The sequence below is a fragment of the Conger conger genome, chromosome 5 (genome assembly GCF_963514075.1).
Source record: "Conger conger chromosome 5, fConCon1.1, whole genome shotgun sequence".
In the NCBI taxonomy this organism is placed as follows: domain Eukaryota; kingdom Metazoa; phylum Chordata; class Actinopteri; order Anguilliformes; family Congridae; genus Conger; species Conger conger.
The window spans coordinates 54,958,441-54,977,093 of record NC_083764.1 but is presented as its reverse complement, the minus strand read 5'-3'; the positions used below and the strand labels follow the sequence as shown (position 1 = coordinate 54,977,093).

At 42.8% G+C, this 18,653-nt stretch overlaps 1 protein-coding gene across 1 annotated transcript in view; it reads left to right on the top strand.

The window, feature by feature from the left end:
• Positions 1–18,653, top strand: part of brinp2 (bone morphogenetic protein/retinoic acid inducible neural-specific 2) — a 121,424-nt gene that overhangs the window by 48,563 nt on the left and 54,208 nt on the right. The window contains exons 3-4 of the mRNA XM_061242149.1: positions 11,626–11,816; positions 15,611–15,792. Of these exons, the coding sequence (XP_061098133.1) occupies positions 11,626–11,816; positions 15,611–15,792 (373 nt within the window). The remainder of the gene's footprint in view (positions 1–11,625; positions 11,817–15,610; positions 15,793–18,653) is intronic.

The following is an 18,653-nucleotide window of genomic DNA, read 5'->3' as shown; positions in this document are numbered from 1 at the left end:
AGTGCTAAATAAAATACCCCCAGGACACGAGTAATGAATTAGCCTTTTTATTCTAGTCTGCTTATCTAACAGAGACTTGGAAATGTCAAGAGATAAAAGATGCGTCTTCCAGGTGAATAGCTCAATTGTTTCACTTTACTAATATCTGACATTTCAAAACCATTGCGAGCTGTGAACACTGTCAAAACAGAAGTCTTGTAAGTATACAGAAATAGTCACACAGTTGAGCTACAGTGAGGCAGTTTAGTTTGTCATCCTTTAGCTGTCATGTCCTCCTGACAGTCATTTCCCACAGCACTGCATCAATTTCATTATGGAGGCACTCATTGATGCAGCAGAAGAGAAAAAAACTAAATGAAGCAAAGCTCACTTTTAAATTGAAAACAGCCTTTTGATCCTGCGCATTTTAAGGCTACATCAACCTTGGCTGAGGTTGAATGCTACATATTTAATCATTTCCTTTCCAATTTTTGTAACCTTGAAATTAAATAACAGAAAATTAAGCAATGGATCTCAAATGTGTTCGTCCGGTAGCTTCAATGCCTGGTCATGGTCAATAAAGTGAATGCATGCCCTGTTATAGGTCTTATTACTCCTTTTCTCTCCCGCGACCCTTTCTTTCTTTCTCAAGACAAAGTTTCGCACAATAGCTCGGGAGCTGTCAACTGGTGAACCTAGCAGCAGTCACTGATGTCAGCCAAGGGCGGCTACCCTTCCGCAAAAACTGCCAGGTCGAAACACAACAAACAGCCCCGAACACAAACAACCAGACATTTGGTGCCATTTTGGCAGTCTCACAGGGCTTTGCCCCCCTGCAGATAGTCTGTGAAGCCACTCGAAGCGGGCTGAGCCTCCACCAGAGGAGAAGCTGCTTCCCTCTTGCCCCGTCTAACAATAGCATCCCCTACAGACGCGCGCTTAAGCAGGCGTGAATGGCAGGAACAGAGCGATGACACTAATAGGACAGATCGCACTAGCACTCCCCCATTCTCTCTCTGTGACAATGTTCCAGAATGACAGGAAACAGGGAAGTGCTGCGCTCGGCCTTGCTCGATGCCCGTAGGCGTGCATCTCCAACGGGAGGCGAGACCTGAACGTATATGTGAAACCACAGTGCCTTTGTACTCGTGCTTTCTAAAGGCCAACCGCTGTCCTTTTTAAACCTGTATGAAAGGCTCGTCTTGAAGTCTGTGGAGCGCAAGCGCTCCTGTTTGCTCAGCCGCGCGGAGAGGACCGGTGACCCCCGAAATGGTTTTATCGGTGTGGCGTTTACACAGCAAAGCGAACGGGGGGGGCTTGTTAAGTGTACCTGTCTCTTGCCTTTCGGGAGAATTTGGGAGAGTGACGGAGGCGGGGCTGAGCATCACGCTGTAGACCGCGGAGGCTCTCTCTGTGCCGCCGTTCTGGTCCGCCCCCACCCGCCATGTTGGGCCACATCAGACGGCAGCAGCCAATCAGAAACCCAGCGTGAGAAGAGCAGCTGGGCAGTATAGGCCCGGTGGAGAGGTCGCCCTTTGAACTCTCCCGCGTTCGCTCTTCTCCTGGGTTCAGATACAGTGGCCTGACTCCACGGTCACCTGCACTTCTCTCCGGAAAGGCGTTCACGATGCACTGCCCATTTTTATGTGTCAACTCCTCTTCCTTTCCTTTAAAGGACACCCAGGCTGTGTCCGAATCAGCACACTTGCCTACTGTTGGGCACACAAGTTGCCTACAAGTTGTATACGACTTGTGTGAAACTTGTACACCATTGAGTATACAAGTTGTGTACTCATTAGTTGGCAATTGTGGCTTTGCAGACGGTATATGCGGGTGCAAGTTGTCCTGCTGCCAGTGGGGGCGCCAGCGGGCAGGCGTGCCGCGGCTGTTGTTTGTCCCCCCTCCCCGTCCCCTGGCAACGATTTCCCTCTGGGAAGCGAACCACACTGAAAGGTTCCCGCCAGAGCGCACACAATGCTCTTTAATCATACATCCGGGAGGAAGGGGCTTTCTGCTTTCTGAATGGAATAAGTGTTGTGGTGAACAATTTGCTTTTTGTTCCCGGGGCTTGACGTGGCGACAGGTCAACGAGATTCAGAAACGGCAAAATCAATGTTTGCCTCTCCAGCTCAGTCCCGCTGGAAATGGCATAAAAACCAATGAGCGATTTCTTCTAATTCCCCCTTTGTGATAATGACAGAAAACAACAGACTTTGGCTGAAGAACATGGCAGCCAAATTTGCTTCCCTTTATTTTCCCCTAATTTAATTTCTCTTTTTTCCCCTCAGAGTTTTTAGTAAGTGATTGGATTTTGTAAACGGTACTAAAAACGAAAGATGTTAACAACTGAACAGTTGCACTTAATAAAAGATGGGCTGAATCAGTGTGTCTGTGTGTGTGTGTGTGTGTGCATGTGTGCATTTGCTTGTGGGTGCGTGGGGGTTATTAAAATGATCAATTTTCATCGCAGTTTAGCGTATGCATTTTCGCAGACACTGATGGGAAGGGTGTTTACAAGCATCTGGCAGGTCAGTGCCGTGGAAACGGTTTCTACCAGGGGGATTTCCGGAGGGGAGATAGATGTGTTCCTAGAAGAAGCAACGCCTGGGGTCCTTTCTGTTTGCAATGCCCGCTGCAGAGGCGGCGCTGACTTCCTACTGGGACCCCGGCGAGCTCAAACCGGGTCCCCCGGGGGGGCCAGTAACTTAGTAACGCTCGGTTCCGGAGGCAACAACGCAACCTGCTTGTCAGTTCGCTGGAAAAACATCCACATCCGCGAATTCCCAGCGGAAATGGGCTGCCACATCGCCCGCGGAAGATCGGTGGAGCCCGGAGCGGAAGGTGCGGGTGATGCAAATGTTTGGAATAATGACATCGGCTCACCCTTTTAAAAAACGGTCGCCGGGGCTACGCCTGGGCATGAATGACTAAATTACCTGCCAAACGAGGCTTCCCAGCCACGCAACCCGATTAGCCGAACAAATGACGAGGGGGTTTGTGTGCACGGCGTAGCTTTTGTGCACCGCTGACTTGATGCAATTTCCCAGCGCAATCACTCAATTAAAAATGTTTCGGAGACATTACCCAGAATTACATTGACCAGAATCGAATTCCACGCTCGGTACAGATGCTCGACTTCGCGAGTTCAGCGGAGTTCTGCTGACGAGCGTGCTTATACACTTTTGCGGATGAAAGTTTTGTTAAAGCATGATTTTTTCCTCTCTTATTTCCTTGACTTGGATGCTTTGTTTCATAATCTTTCCTGGAGAAAACAGTTAAAGCATAATCTCTCCAGATACAATAAAGCCAAAGCCTCTTCAGAAAGGAGGTTTCAAAAACAGCAGACGTGAGTGTTTTTGTCTGGTGCGCATATACAGTACGTCTCTGAGCGCTGTCTTGAGAGGGCACAAAAAGTTTATACAGAAATTAAAGACCCATCAGTTTTTTAAGCTGTCTCAGGAGGTGAATACATTTTATATTATAGGATAGGTTTTGTCTAGAAGACTACAATTGAATAAAAAAGATTAATTTGGCAAGGGCAAATGCAATTCAATTAAGAGTTTTCTTTTTTTTTTGTGCCTTTTACAAGTAGCATTATACAATTAACCAGGCATTGTGCTCAAAAGGATCTGCCTAATGTTAAAACACGCAGGGTTGCCAGACTGGAGGATTTACCTCTACAGGTCGGGAATTAAAGATATTATAGGAGAAGATTTACAGAAAAAATGCATGGCAGTCAATGACATCTGGGGGATTTTCAAAGGAGACATAGGGGACAAATGTGTATGGGAGTCAATTGAAGATGGGGGTTCTTTATGGGGAATTAATTCAGGCATCTGGCAACATTGAGAGCAGATTTCATGAACCCTATAATTGATGGAGCGAGAATGATATGTCAATAACGGAGTTGAACCAATAAAAACGATGCGCTGTCCGCAGCAGTGTATCCCTGCTGGCATGTGATGTGTCTGCTGTTGTTTCACAAAGCTTTACTCCGCCTCCAAACAGTCTCAGCTCATTTCAAATGGAAAACTACGGACACAGACCAAAGCCTTATCCTGGACTAAATTGGGTTTTGTATGGAGAATATCCTTTCAAAATTTAATTTAGTGGCGGACTAGGCTTGATCTGTGTCTGCGAGACTGGCCATTTATGTCATACTTCCGGAAATATTTTTAATAAATGTTGAATAAATAAGTTTGAAACGCAACTTCTGCCACTAATTGCTGAATTTAATCATACTGAATCTGTGGTCCATTCTTTAAATGAGGAAATTCTGCTTTGAAAAGTGGGTGCATACGATATGCCTGAACTCGTTTTGATGTAATGCTAAATAGAAAGTCTACATCTAGTGATCAGTCAAATTCTCCAGAGGAAAGCTATTTCAATATGGTTTCCATATTCCACATTCCAGACCCCTATGGGATCATTTTGCTTAATGTTTCAACTGGTTGTGTGTTGTGCATGAATAACTAGAAGCCTGCACGATTGCAGCTTGCTGTACCCGGTCCATATTACTGAAGTCAGTATACAGTGCTGTAGGTGCTTAGGTTTCTGTTCCCGTTCCCTGGATGCTGATATCACACATCTTCAGTCTCTCTCCCATAAATCAGCCAAAAGGCTCTTGCTATAATGGGCTCACAAGTCTGCCATTAAGGAAACATCTATCTGGCAGGTGAAAATTAAATTGATTAAATAAACCGCAGAAGTTGCAGAAGAACCCCAGGTGCACTAAATAATGCAATTATTCAAGGCCTGGATTCAAGCAACGCTTCTTTTTGTTTCTTTTTCATCAGAAACATGTTTTGTGAATTCAGCAGTCACCAAATCTAAATTTGCACTCAGCAAAGAAATTGCGACACATCTAGCCTCCTCGTGTCCATGAAGCTGAGAAGGCTAACAGAACTTGGGATGTGAAAATTAATCATTTCTATTCCAAATGCTAAAAAATATTACAGAATACTCAAACTACTGTTGTTTTCAAATAAAACATATTGAAATAGTTCTTTTTCAAATATTGTCGTTGCTTTGAAGTATACTATTCACCGAAGTCTATCAGTTATTGCTAAGTACACTTATACCAGTATTCATTGTGCAGTCCGCATGTGGCTATTCAAAATGGCTTCAAAAAATCCATGGGCATAGCAGGGTTTGTGAAACGCACTGTTGTATCCAGGGTCTTTTTTTCAGAAGGACCTTCACGCTAGCCAGCTACTGCTGTCAGCTTAACATTGGTCCAAGTAGAAACATTGACCTCAAGGATTTTTCCTTTCATTTTCTATATCAATGGCTATACCAGCAATAACACTACGCCCTCCTGAAAGGTGGTATTGAATTTTTCATGCTGGTACATTTTTAAATGGGGCATAGCGTAATGGCTATATGGTAAAGTGTTTGTAATAATATTGTAGCTTGTTTTACATGCCACTGCCAGTTCAGACCAGGTTTCCAGAAGATTCCTGTGCTCTTCCAACATTATATAATATGGTGGCTTGGCTTCAAATTTTTTACTGCTGAATTTAAGATGATTACAGTGACAGATATATGAACTCTTCTAGACCTGCCAACACCCGCCTGTCAAACATGCGATTTCAGAATGACTGATCTCCGTAAAATTGGCTTTTTCAGACCGGCTCAGGGATTACAGGTGAGAGTTAGCCTCCAAGCTAACTCTGGCACAACATGGAAACGCGTGAACGCAAAAAAAAAGAAAAATCATTAAAAAACAACTAATGTTCTTAATGTGCTTTAGGTCATTTCGTGCACAGAACAAAAAAAGCTTAAATCAACTCTGTGGTAATGATCAGAAGATGATATGCCTTCTTTTGGACTCTGTGTATTAAATTCCGTCTCTCAGGAGGAAGTAACCCTGCTGATTTCTTCTCCGTGATCTGCTTCATGCAGAGAACCTGCAACAGCATCAACCGAAAAATAACCGAGGCTAATTATGGATCCACCATCCAGCTCTGGAGCTAAACACTCATTTATTTTGCAAATGAAGAACTGGGGATATATAAAGACTGAGGCACATAATGTACTGCAGCTACTGTACAAGGAGACATTGAAAGAGCACACAGAAATACAGTTTGTGAGACTGTAGGCTGTTTGCGTCTGTGGTCCGGTCCCGCTGGCCTTGCTGCTTCTCAAGGTCCCCTCTGCCTAATGACGCTGGCTACGAGTCCTGCATTCTGTCACGTTCTTCATAGCGCTGTATTAATGTGTGCTCAGTAACACCTCAGCTATTCATCTTTAATGCAATTTAATGTATTAATCTGTTTCATCTCAATTGCCACTTTGGCATTAACTTCCAGAAACCAGAGGTGGGCCAACTTAAAATTTGCCTGGAATGCAGATTTTGTCTCAAAGATTACGTGATTTTTTCAAGCAACAATTAAAAAATCGAATAGAACATTTCCCCCATATATCTCAAGACTGAAATGTACCAAATGCATGAAAATATGTACAGAAACTGAATAAATTAATTTCCAAAACATACATGAAGGCAGTTAAACTCATTTGAAATGAAACTGCTTTGAATTATGTAGATACGCCAGATAGTTCCAGTTCAATACTTTACTGCCATTCCACATAATTTTCTTTCATGTAATTCATGGTATGAGAAATTAAAGCTTAAAAAAAGATTTCTTCTCAAGGTCAGTCTTGAGCAAGCCCAAAATTATCATATGCCATTTTTCTGAGTGATAAGGAGAACACCATGTTCTGTGCATTTCTAATGTAGGTTTGGCAAGAAGAAGCAATGTTTTTATCCTCTAATCTCAGAAATGTGTCCATGGCAAAAAAAAAAACATATTTACTGTGAGATTGTCTTCCTTTTTCCCCACCACTCTCCTGCCTAAGGCCACTAAACTGGAAAATCTAATTACTGCATTAAATGCCGAGACTTCCAGTATGCAATTAGCAGGATTCATTCTAATTCAAATGGTAAAAAAGAAAAGAGAATCCCAGCTAGGCAACTTAAGCAAGCAGACAGCCCTCTGTGCCTATGGTGCAGACACACGATGCATGGCGGCATTTAGCAAAACTGTGCTAATTACTGAAAGAGGACATGCTCGTAAAAAAATCTCTGTGCCTTACTGTGCATCTTTTACCAACTGTGTTTTTGTGTGTGTGTGCTTGTGCCGTTGGCTTTTTTTCCTCTTATAAATGTGCAAGCTAAACAGTTTTGTTTCATTGAGAGGGAATAGTCCACTGGCGCGAATAAGGGGAAGCAGTATGTGAACCCCGTACCCCGTGGCTGCACTCAAACGGAATGGTAGAATGCACCGCCAGCACTCGGTACACCAGGGAGAAGGACAAGCCGGTAATTGCCATTCATATTTTTAGCTGTACAAACCCGACTCTGCATAAAACGAGACGCTCTCCATGTGGAATACTCCCCAATAAATTATTGATAAGGAATCCTATACCTTTGACAAGGAGGGGGCCAGGATAATGCATTCCTATTGATTCTCAGGTAAAGCCACGTCAGTCACCTGCCTGAGTATTCATACTGAATGTCCTTCTTTTATTTTTTTTTAGAAGGACAGAAAAAAAGGCAATTGAATTCCATCTGTAGGATTGGCTGTCATCACGGGGCTCCTGGAAGGCATTCTCAAAATGATTTTTTTTTTCTTTTGGAATTCCGAGGATGGCTGTGGGGCATAAGATGAACTTCTCACACTTTCAGTAATAAGACCACCTTGAGGAAGGAGTGTCTCGAGGATAAAGGGTGGGACGTTGGCACTGTGACATTACAAAGGCCTTTGAATATGGCACCAGTTAAACCTGAGGAAAGGCAGGGCATCAGTACTATGACATCACAGAGGCATTAGAATTTGGCAGCAGTTAGGGCTGAGGGAGGGCAGCACACCAGTACTATGACATCACAGAGGCATTAGAATAGGGCAGCAGTTAGGGCTGAGGGAGGGCAGGACACCAGTACTATGACATCACAGAGACAATAGAATAGGGCAGCAGTTAGGGCTAAGGGAGGGCAGGACACCAGTACTATGACATCACAGAGACCTTAGAATAGGGCAGCAGTTAGGGAAGGGGGTACTGTATGTGGCTGGCCCCAGCAGTTTTGCACAGAAGGAGGAGCAGCAGCCCTGTATCTCAAGCCATGTTTTTGGGAAAAAAAAATTATTGGATGCAAATATCTCCAAACCCCCGCAGAGCTGCAGGTGCAATCAGCTCGTGCTAAAGCCCTTTAATTAAGACCATCCATCATCATTAGCACGGGAAGGGACAGCCTGTGCTTCACCTAATTAACTCCCCGAAAATCCGCGCAGTAGGGCCATGCCCGCGGCTCCTCTTAAAAGCACATATGACGAGAGGGAGCTTTTCCCACCGCCAAGCCTCCCTCCATCGCTGACGGGAAAGGGTCATCTGACTCCCTAGACTTGCCGGTGGTGGTCTCTGAGGATCTGTTGATTGATAGTGGCCTTGTTTGGACTTTGGACAGGAGGTATGGGCAGGCAAACTGAATACCGATGCCCACAGCTAAGAATACACATCCAGGGCAATGGCCGGGCTATCAGGCATCGTTTACTCTGTTGTTTTTATTCTTTTAAGGTTTTTTCTTTCGTTTTGGTTCGTATTGGTACTATAGCCTTGGAATATGACAAATGGTAGCTTTGAATACAATGGTGCAGGAAGCACAATTCAAACCATTCCTCTTTTCGGTTGACATTCAAAACTATGCAAGTGACCATGTTAATTCTCAGCTGAACGGTCGCAGAGAACTGTAGGACTGCTGGTGGGGTTTCTTAATTAAATACAGAGCCATTCCCAAGGGAAAATAATTACGCTCAAAATGCTAATCTAGCATGCAGTATACATCTAATATAAACCTGAAACTCATTTTGTTATAATGTCAGAAATGTTTAATGAAAGAGACATCCAGGAAAACGTAAGGCCTGTCATATAAAACATACGTCACGGTCTGTAGCCTTTGATTGATGTGTTCAAGGTGCTTTGACACATTCGGGCAAACTCACCCTGAGTCTTTCAGTCTATGAGAATAAGACATCTTTTCCCTCTCACTGCACATTATGATAGTGACGTTGCTGGCTTACCTGCCAGTCTGACCTGAAGATAGCAGCTGCAACGCAATATAACAAATCCAAAACAATCCAGAATAAATCCAAAACAATTTGGCATTGACCCAGGTGTGCCCTTCCTGTGTGGCCTAACAGGTGTACGGTACTTGAGAGCGCCGGGTCCACCAGCAGGGGGCGGTGCTGCAGAAAGGCAGACTGAAACCCTCCCATCCCTGGGTGATGCCAGGTCTGTGTGCCCCTGTGGAGCTCCTGGCAACAGCATTCCTGGCACAGACTGAATACAGAGGGTGCGTCCCAATACTCAAATACCTCCTCTTCCTATTCAGAAGTACAGGGGGAGGAGATGAGTGGAGGAAAGGAGGACGCCTTTTTTGGAGTATTGGGATGCACCCAGACCAGGGAGGCCCTCCGTGCACTAGAACACATTGGTTCCCAAAAATCACATTGCAGTTCTTTAACTGATGCTTTTAATCCTTAGTTGATTAAACTAAGCTGGGGCCAATCCTCCCTGGTGCAATGTGGTGGTTAGGGGCCTTGCTCAAGGGCCCAACAGCTGCACATATCTTAATGTGGCTACACTATGGCTTGAAACATCAACACTTCCAGGTCCCAGTCAAGCGCATTAGCTACTCCTCAGGGAGTACCCCCAGCCTGATGCAAATAGTTGGTACATTCCATCTCCAGCAGACCTGATGCAGCTAATGAAGGGCTTGATTAGTTATACGAGGTGTGCTGGAGGAAGATCCCATCAAATACCTGGATCCAAGGAGGGGTGCCCAAGGAGATGTTCGACCTAATTGCATTACCTCCAAACACTTTGCATTAAACCGTTATAATTATGACAAGGAGATCAAGTCAAACATTAATTCATTATGATTATGAGCTTGCATACATCGCAGATCAATTTTTCACAAAACCAATTGCTTTTTCATTGCAGCTGAAACAATTTAACGTCCACAAAGATTATTTTGCAACATTAGCAGTCCCATGCTCTGGGAGCTCAAAAATTGCTAATAGCAAAAAGGTAATAACGATTGTGAGTCTAATGCAAAATCATAACATCTTTTCATTTGCAATTCCCCATCATTCCTTCATTTGTGCACTTGATTTTATGTCTGACATCAATCTCCGTTAGATCTGTTTGTGCTTTCCAGACAGATTTATTAATAATTTGTGCTAATGAATGTTTTGTCTTACTGCAGAGCTAGCTTTAGATAGAATGGATGGGAAAGAAAGAAAGGTTAATTAATTAACTTAATTAGTTTACCTCAAAAAGTGAAGAGAAAATTCGTCTGCGGGATATTGTTGACCTAAAAAGAGAAAAGTGATTTGTTTTCAACCGCTTTCTGTTCAAATACTGCAGTATTAGACTGTAGGTGAAAAACAATCTGCAGCCAGTGTGAGATTGCTCTGCTCAAAGTAGCATCCTAACCAATCACTCAGGGCAGTTACAGTACTTTACAAGGACAGTTCCTGTCCCCCGTTTCCTGTTTGTTGACTTTAAGGTCTCCATGGGGTAAAACCTTGCTTACTCCTTGTGGCACAACAACTTTTTTATTATTTAGTCTTTAATTAATTCTTGAGAATGGAAATAAATACACTGGTCGGGGTAACACAGGGTACATTTTAAAACTTACCCTACGCATTACACCCTCAATGTGTCACCAATAATTTGTTTTTTATTTTATTCACACCTATGATGCAAAGCAAATTACTTGATGCATAAAGATCTATCATCTACGTAATTAAAATAGAAAAATATTCTTAAACAGCAATATAGATCGTTTTATAATATCAAGATCAACTTTGCCTGCAAAAGAGAGACAGGTACATCAAGTAGTTATTATCACCTTTTCATGAGGCTAAAAAAAGTTATTCATAATGTAAAATGTATGAAATAAGTACTTACGATAAGTAGTTAGAATGTTAACTGTCACAGAACTAATAAAAAAAGATAATCAACACACAGTTTACATAACACACTTCCAATTAACTTGTATCACTTATATATGCACAGAAATAGGTGGCACTTATTAACATATTATAAGCAAATTGGCTTAATGCAAAAATGGCTGATTGTGTAATTTTATTTTAATATGCAATCATTAGCAGTGATGTGAAATGAAAAATTAAATGAAAGAACAACTTTAAGGTTACATTTAAGTATCTCCATTTCTGAACAAGGAATCAAACATTTCATTCCTATTTTCCCTTAAAAAAATGTATTTTCACTGTTCATTGACTGGATGGGGGCTTTCGACACCGATCGCAGCACGTATCGGCGAAATCGACTGGGCTCTCATGTTTAGAACATGACCCATTTTGAGGGAATTGGTATTCCGCACCCTGACATTAAGCAATGCCTCATTTCGCTGAGACGTACGCTTTCCCCTTTATGAGAATAATGTCCCTCGTCCTGCCCACAAGTCGCATGCAAACAATCAATAATACAATCCAATAAGACGCGGGAATGAAATAGATTTGGAAAAATCCCCGGAAGGCCCCTTGAAATATGACCTGTGTGTGTGTGTGTCCGTGTGTGCGTGTGTGCGTTTGTGCGTGCGTGTGTGTGTTGTCATTGCAGGGAATTCAGTCACTGGAAAGTGAACAGCTTGGCGACGGAAAAGCGAGACTTTTTCAAGACGCCGCTGCCCCTGGCGCCCGAGTTCTTCCGGAACCTTCGGCTCCTGGGGCGCAGGCCCAGCCTGCAGCAGATCAACGAGAACCTGATCAAGAAGTACGGGACCCACTTCCTGGTTTCGGCCACGCTTGGCGGTAAGCCTCCTCCCTTCCAGGACCTTCCGGTCTCACCGTCTTTACATTCTCCCCGCAGGTACGCTCGAGTCTCCTCCCCCAGCGCTGCCACGGTCACACATTTGGCCTATCACAGCACAAGAGGAATGAAATTTAGTTGATAATATGGGCTGACCATTTTGGCCCCTCAAAGATTTTGTTCCGGATGCAGGGCAGGGTCGGGGGGTATAGGAAGTGGGTGAAACAGGAGGTGCTGGGAGTAGTATGTGGATGTCAGCAGTGCACGCTTTTAGTTGAAACTAAAGAAAACAAGCTGGTCTTGCCTTGACATTGATGGATTGACATCTGACCATAGAAGGGCAGGAGGCCAGAGCAGTGAGACAGCCTGAAACCATAGAAACCTGAACAACATTCGCTTGGCAGGAAGGAAGAGACGAAGCCTTGGCACAGGGCAGTGTACCAATCCATACTGCTGACACAAAAACAAAAGTTCTTCATGAGATCCACATATTTCTTTACTTAAATAATTAATAAAATAGGAAAATGGGATAAATAAGGATATATAACTGCCATAAAGTAATTTTAGAAAATGATCTAGATGCAGTATGCGTGTGTATAATATGAATTCCCTAATGTTTTCGAGCTGAAAACTGGTACTTAAACTGTAATAATTGCAATCCATAATCATTCTGATCTATCCTGCTAAAGGAGCCACTCAATAAGCCCTCTGGGCCTTCCTTGCACAATAATTATGACAATAAGTACACATGATTAACTTTCTTAACTAAAAAAAAATCAATGATTATTTATGTATTTGTTGTAATTGTACTTTCTAGCATGCTAAATAAAAAATGCATATAAACTGAAAGCATAGCAAAATATCAAAAATACACAGCAAAATATCAAAATATTCAACTCTAACAGAGAACATATGAGTTCAATAGTGATCACATGCAGTCTCTAAGAGTCGAGTTAACACTAGACATTTTACTGTGAGATTTCCCACTCTCCTTTTCAATTGATGCCTGCACTATCCCAGACAGGAGGAGGGAGCTAAGCTAACTGCACTATCCCAGACAGGAGGAGGGCGCTAAGTTAACCGTACTATCCCAGACAGGAGGACGGCGCTAAGCTAACTGCACTATCCCAGACAGGAGGAGGGCGCTAAGCTAACTGTACTATCCCAGACAGGAGGAGGGCGCTAAGCTAACTGCACTGTCTCAGCTAACAGCATAAATTGCAGCGCCAAATTGGCACTCATTTGTCTCCAGTTCCTAAGGAAACCACTCCATCTAGATGGGATCCTTAACTCAATCATTGTCGGCGGAAGTGGCTTCTGCTTTAATGGGACTCAATCACTCTTACACCAAATTAACTGCAAGCAACACTGCGGGATTACTGCAAACCCACAATGGCAGAACTGCACAACAGGTCGTCTGAGAGCGGATGTGTGTGTGTGTGTGTGTGTGTGTGTGTGTGTGTAGCATGTGCTTGCCTGTGTTTGTGTGTTTGTGTATGTATGATATGTCCTTTATATGTGTGTGTATGTGTTTTGTGTACATATCCATGTGCATGTGCATGTGTATATGGACAGGTGCATACATACTTTATGGGACAGATTTACCCATTTGTTTTCCATGATTATTCTGGAGGATAACTAATACAAACAAACACACAACCCTGTTTTTATTATTTTAGCAATGCCGGTTGAGCATGCTGTTTCTAACAATGTTCTGTTAAAGGCAAAAAGCATGTTTTTCCGTGATGATTAAAAGCAGCATATCAATGCATTCAGCCTACTCATATTTTATACTAGCGGCAACCAACTTTTTGAAACTGTTACTAAGGTGGACCGCGTTATTCCAGTTATTCCAGTTATTTCCCATGAGATATTGGTTCATTTCTTAAAATATTTTCTAAATATTTTCTGTGACCAACACCCAGCCTTAATTATTGCTTGGCTGCAATCATTCATTAATATTTCATATTAATAATCTGTTTGATGATTTCTTGGAGTTGAAATAGTGTGATTTTTGTTGCAAAGATTATTTTAACTCATTGCAAGATTTGGAGCTTGTGATCGTCTCGCTGGCACCTCGGTTTACACCTGCTATTCAGAGGCGGATAAATGCACAAATCAACCCTCGTTAAGTGTGTGAACTTTAATAAATTCAACGCAATACATAATCAGCCACACTTATAATATCTCTGCCCTTTATTTGTGCGATCCACCCTTAAATGCATGAGGATTAAGGAGAGAAGCACAGCTAGCGAAGACTTGCCTAGATCACACGCATACTGCGGTTCCAGCCCCGTGCGCCATTTTCATACAGGACGCATGTTTCTCCCTGTGGCATTTTAATAATGAATGGAACATGTGGCCTCAGTACTGTTTTACAAACGTCCGTCAAGACACTAAAGCAAGGCTGCAGCTCAGATCTGATACTAATTATCATGTCACTTATTGCTGGGAACATGAACTGAAGTTGGGGAGTCTAAGTGACAAGCGAGATGAATGCAATAGCAAAGCTATGGTGAGCCATGGTAATTAACAACTCACAAGCCAGGGAGGAGATGAGGCGATTAACTGAATACTAATCAGACTATAGATGAATTCGGCAGTGCCTGCACTCACGCGTGTGTGTTTCTGTGTACGTGTGCCTGCGTGTGTGTGTGTGCACGCGTGAGTGTGTGTGTGTGTGTGTATGCATGTGTATATGTGCGTGTGCGTCTGTGTTCATTTGTCCATGTGTCTGTGTGCGTGCGTGCGTGCATGTGTGCGTGGGCAAGTGTGCATGTGAGTGGGTGTGTGCGTTGTGCGTACGTGTGTGTACACGTGTTATGTACTGTATCTGATTGTGTATGACTGTCTGTGTGTGCTTGTATGTGTGTCTGTGTGTGTATGTCTCTGCATGTGTATATGTGTGCCTGTGTCTCTGCATGTGTCTGTGCTTGTGTGTGCACCAACAGTCTAATACATTTTTTGTGTGTGTGCATGTGTGTGCGCACATCTGCCGGAAGCATATGTCACATTTCTTCCCTCCACCCCAAGGGGGAGAGGGCAGCCTGTGATTAAGGCACTATCAGAAAGCCCTTTAGTTTCTCTCCTTAACAGCACAGATACATCTTCTGCTAACGTCCCAGGTGAAATTACACTCATATACCATTGTACTACACTGCTGGCATTTTCACTTTGATTTAATTACAGTGTTAGGGACAGTACATTTGATGGCATAGTTTATGTATTTTGAGTTCTTATCTTGCTCCTAAAAGCAAAATCTGCATAGATCTTAAAGTCTATCATTATGTCTGTGTGAGGAGTAATACTATTATTATTACAAAAGATAATAACAAAAAGGCACAACAAGTAATTTCAGCACATTAAACAGTGGTAGATGGTAAATGATAAACAGACATTGAAATGATGGTAAAACAGATAACTGCATAGATCTTATTTCATTATGCTTGTTTGAATACTAAAGCTATTACTAAAGAAATATAATAGAAAAAAGCAGTACAAGCAATTCCAGCACATTGTAGCAGTTGTAGCTGATGAATGATAAACAGACATTTAAAGAATATAGATAAAAGGCTAACTTAATAAGCTAACTTAATAAGCTAAGCTCTCCCTCCATTCTCTTCCCCAATATTCATTAGATTTTTTTTCTGGTCCTGGTAAATATTGAAAAAGTTAAAGCAGTAAAAAGTGAGCTTTATTGGACACCTTTGGCTAACGGATAATCTTTGGCAGTGTTTTGGAGAGTATACAGTTGCGATGGATTTCACAACCCCCATTGTCTGGCCCCGTTCCTCAGGGGAAGAGTCGCTCACCATCTTCCTGGACAAGCAGAAGCTGAATAAGAAGTCGGAGGGAAGCGGGAACAGCTCGGTGGTGTCCCTGGAAATCCTGCATCAGCTGGCCGCCTCCTACTTCACCGACCGCGAGAGCACCCTGCGGAGACTGCACCACCTGCAGATCGCCACCTCCGCCATCAAGGTAACCGTCGCCAGGCCAACCCAGGAGCTGCATATCAGGGTCAGAGGTCAAATAAGTGTGCGGCCTACCGGCTCTGTTTAAAATGAACAGAAGAGCTCTGCTCTAGCATCCAGCACTGTGTCACGCCTGGTCTTCAGCCCCTTAAAGGCCTCTGCTTCCACTGCATACCACGTTGAGTTACCCCATGAATGAACATCGCTCTATGTGGAAAAAATACTATCTAGCTACAGTGCAGTATTTACATTTCATTGATTACCGTCTTGTTTCCCCGACAGAACCCAATGGGAAATATCCACAGTGGACTGTTTTGTTAATCAAATCCGACCTCGGTCAAACACGTAACTGTTTTGGATTGAAATACTTTTCAACACTTTACTGAGCTTGTCTGGTCCTCTTAAACATTTATTTCTTTTGCTAAAAAAGTTATTTGCCAACGGGAGAAAGAAAATGTCAAGAAATCAAGCTTAAAACAAGCTAATATTTTATACTTGAGAGAAAAAGATAAGATTAAGTCTTATTACAAGTCTACAGCAGTTAAGACAGAGCTTGTCTGCAGTGTGGGTGTTAAGACAGATGTTTCATCTACCTAAGAAACTAACACGGGAATAGATGCAGTTCCAGTACTGAGGCATTTAACATACCTCCACTGCCGATAAAACTGTCAAATTGATACATGTAGAACACCTACACAAACAGGACAGTTGACAAATCGACCAGGCAACAGGCACGGGGATATATGTCCAATTCTAATGTAAACAATCTGTATGTACATGGGAATACCACCATCAAGATACAGTAACTGGCACTAGTCTAGAAGCTTCCGCCCATCGGAGTGACTCACGAGGTGTTCAATCTCATCGTCGACAGCAAAGTATCCGAGATCTCACAGATGGACACTGCTAACCCCTACAGGCTTCCTCTGTCATTCAGAACGATGCGACGCTCTGTCGTTATGGTAACTGACTCACGTCAGTATCATCATAATTAACGATGATCTCCATCAACCAGGTGGGTGTAAGCAGCCTACGCAGTCAACACCAAATTGATTAAACCGAGGCATTTGCATAAAACATGTGCCTGTTGGGTAACGCGGCTGTTAGCAAAACTGCAAAACACAATCTGAAAAAAAACATTTCATACGCAGAAAAAATTAAACACAGTCCAGAAAGATGCACCACCCATGCCATTTGCAATTATATCTTTGAAGCAGAACATTAATTTAAAATAATTACATCCAAAAACTGAAGTGGGAAAACAACAAATCAAAGATAATGTAAGTTTAATATTGCAACGGAGAGTAACCCTGCACCTAAACCGGATGCAATATGAGCTCCATTTGAAGGCTGCCCTTCCTTTTACTTCATTTTAATTTAAAACCAAAATCCTTTCAGTTCATCGGAATAATATCCTCTCAACATTTTCCAAAATAGTGGCTCTATACTATCAAGGGTACCTGAATTGATGGGCTAATGTCCAAACATATGTATTCAATATTTTTGCAAATGATGTTTTACTTTTTTATAATGATCATCAAAAATGTAGCACACGCGTTGCAAGGAGCAATTGGTAAATCATGATTACTTATAGATTTTTCACCTTGATAAACCTTTTTTCTGATTTAATTTCCAATGCAGTTCAGGTGAAAATGTAACCATGATCAATCAGGGAATGTAATTCTACACTAAATTTTGAATTTGGCCAGCTTCTTTTGAAACTTCTATAGGCCAAGGTAATGGCAAAAATATATAAAATATTGTTATATCAACTCTAGGCAGCACAGTGGTACAGAGGGAAGCACAGTTTTCTCACTGTTTGAATCCAGGCCAGGGCCTTTCTGTGTGGACTTTGCATGTTCTCCCTGTGTCCGTGTGGGTTTCCTCTGGGTACTCCGGTTTCCTCCCACAAACCAAAGACATGCAGGTTAGGTTAATTGGAGTGTCTAGATTTCCCCTGGGTATGAATGTGTGAGTGAATGGTGTTTGTCCCCTGCGATGGAGCGGTGACCTGTCCAGGGTGTATTCCTCCCTCTCGCACAGTGCATGCTGGGATAGGCTCCAGCACCCCCGGCGACCCTGACCAGGAGTAAGAAGGTTAGATAATGGATGAATAACTCTTACACAGTACTGTAAATATAGTGCCTATTGGACTCATATGTACTCTGTTGCAGTTGCAGTTGCAGTAACACCAGACATTTTACTGTGTGAACAGAAATGCAGCGGTCACAGAAAGACGTTGATCAAGGAAATGGCTTGATCATTACAACCTTGCACAGGGGAGGCGATGTGTCATTACCCCGGCGATTACAGGTCAAGAGTTCAACCCATTATAATGCATCAGGGTAGCAGACATAATATTGTTGACCAAGCCCAGGCAATGAAGTTGCTGCCCTCTTAAACCCAAATACATCCCTCCTCTTCGGGCCTGCTGTGCTGTAAGTAGAGTCATGTTTTAGTTTTGCTTTGTTTTTGTTTGTGTTTTTGTTTGTCTACACAGTCTGTGGTTCAAAAGATCATGAAATTTGCTTACTCAGATCCACCTCTGCAAAGCTTTCCATACGGCGGATGAGATACATACGTACACGAGTGAGGTTTCGAAGAAAATATACATGAAAAAGAAAAGTATATTAATTTTCAACAATGTAGTCATGCAGTCAAGTCGCCTTTGCCAAGCAGATTTCTTGTTAAAACACCGAGATCCTTTTAGACACACCAGACACCACGCTGAGGAGAAGGCAGAGACGTGTTTATGAAGTGGCTCAGATCACGCATGACGCAGAGGCCACGGGGGCCACGAAGGGAATGAAAAACAGATTAGCTTCAGAAAAATCTCGCTGGCGGTGTTACGGAGAGGCTTATCTCCGA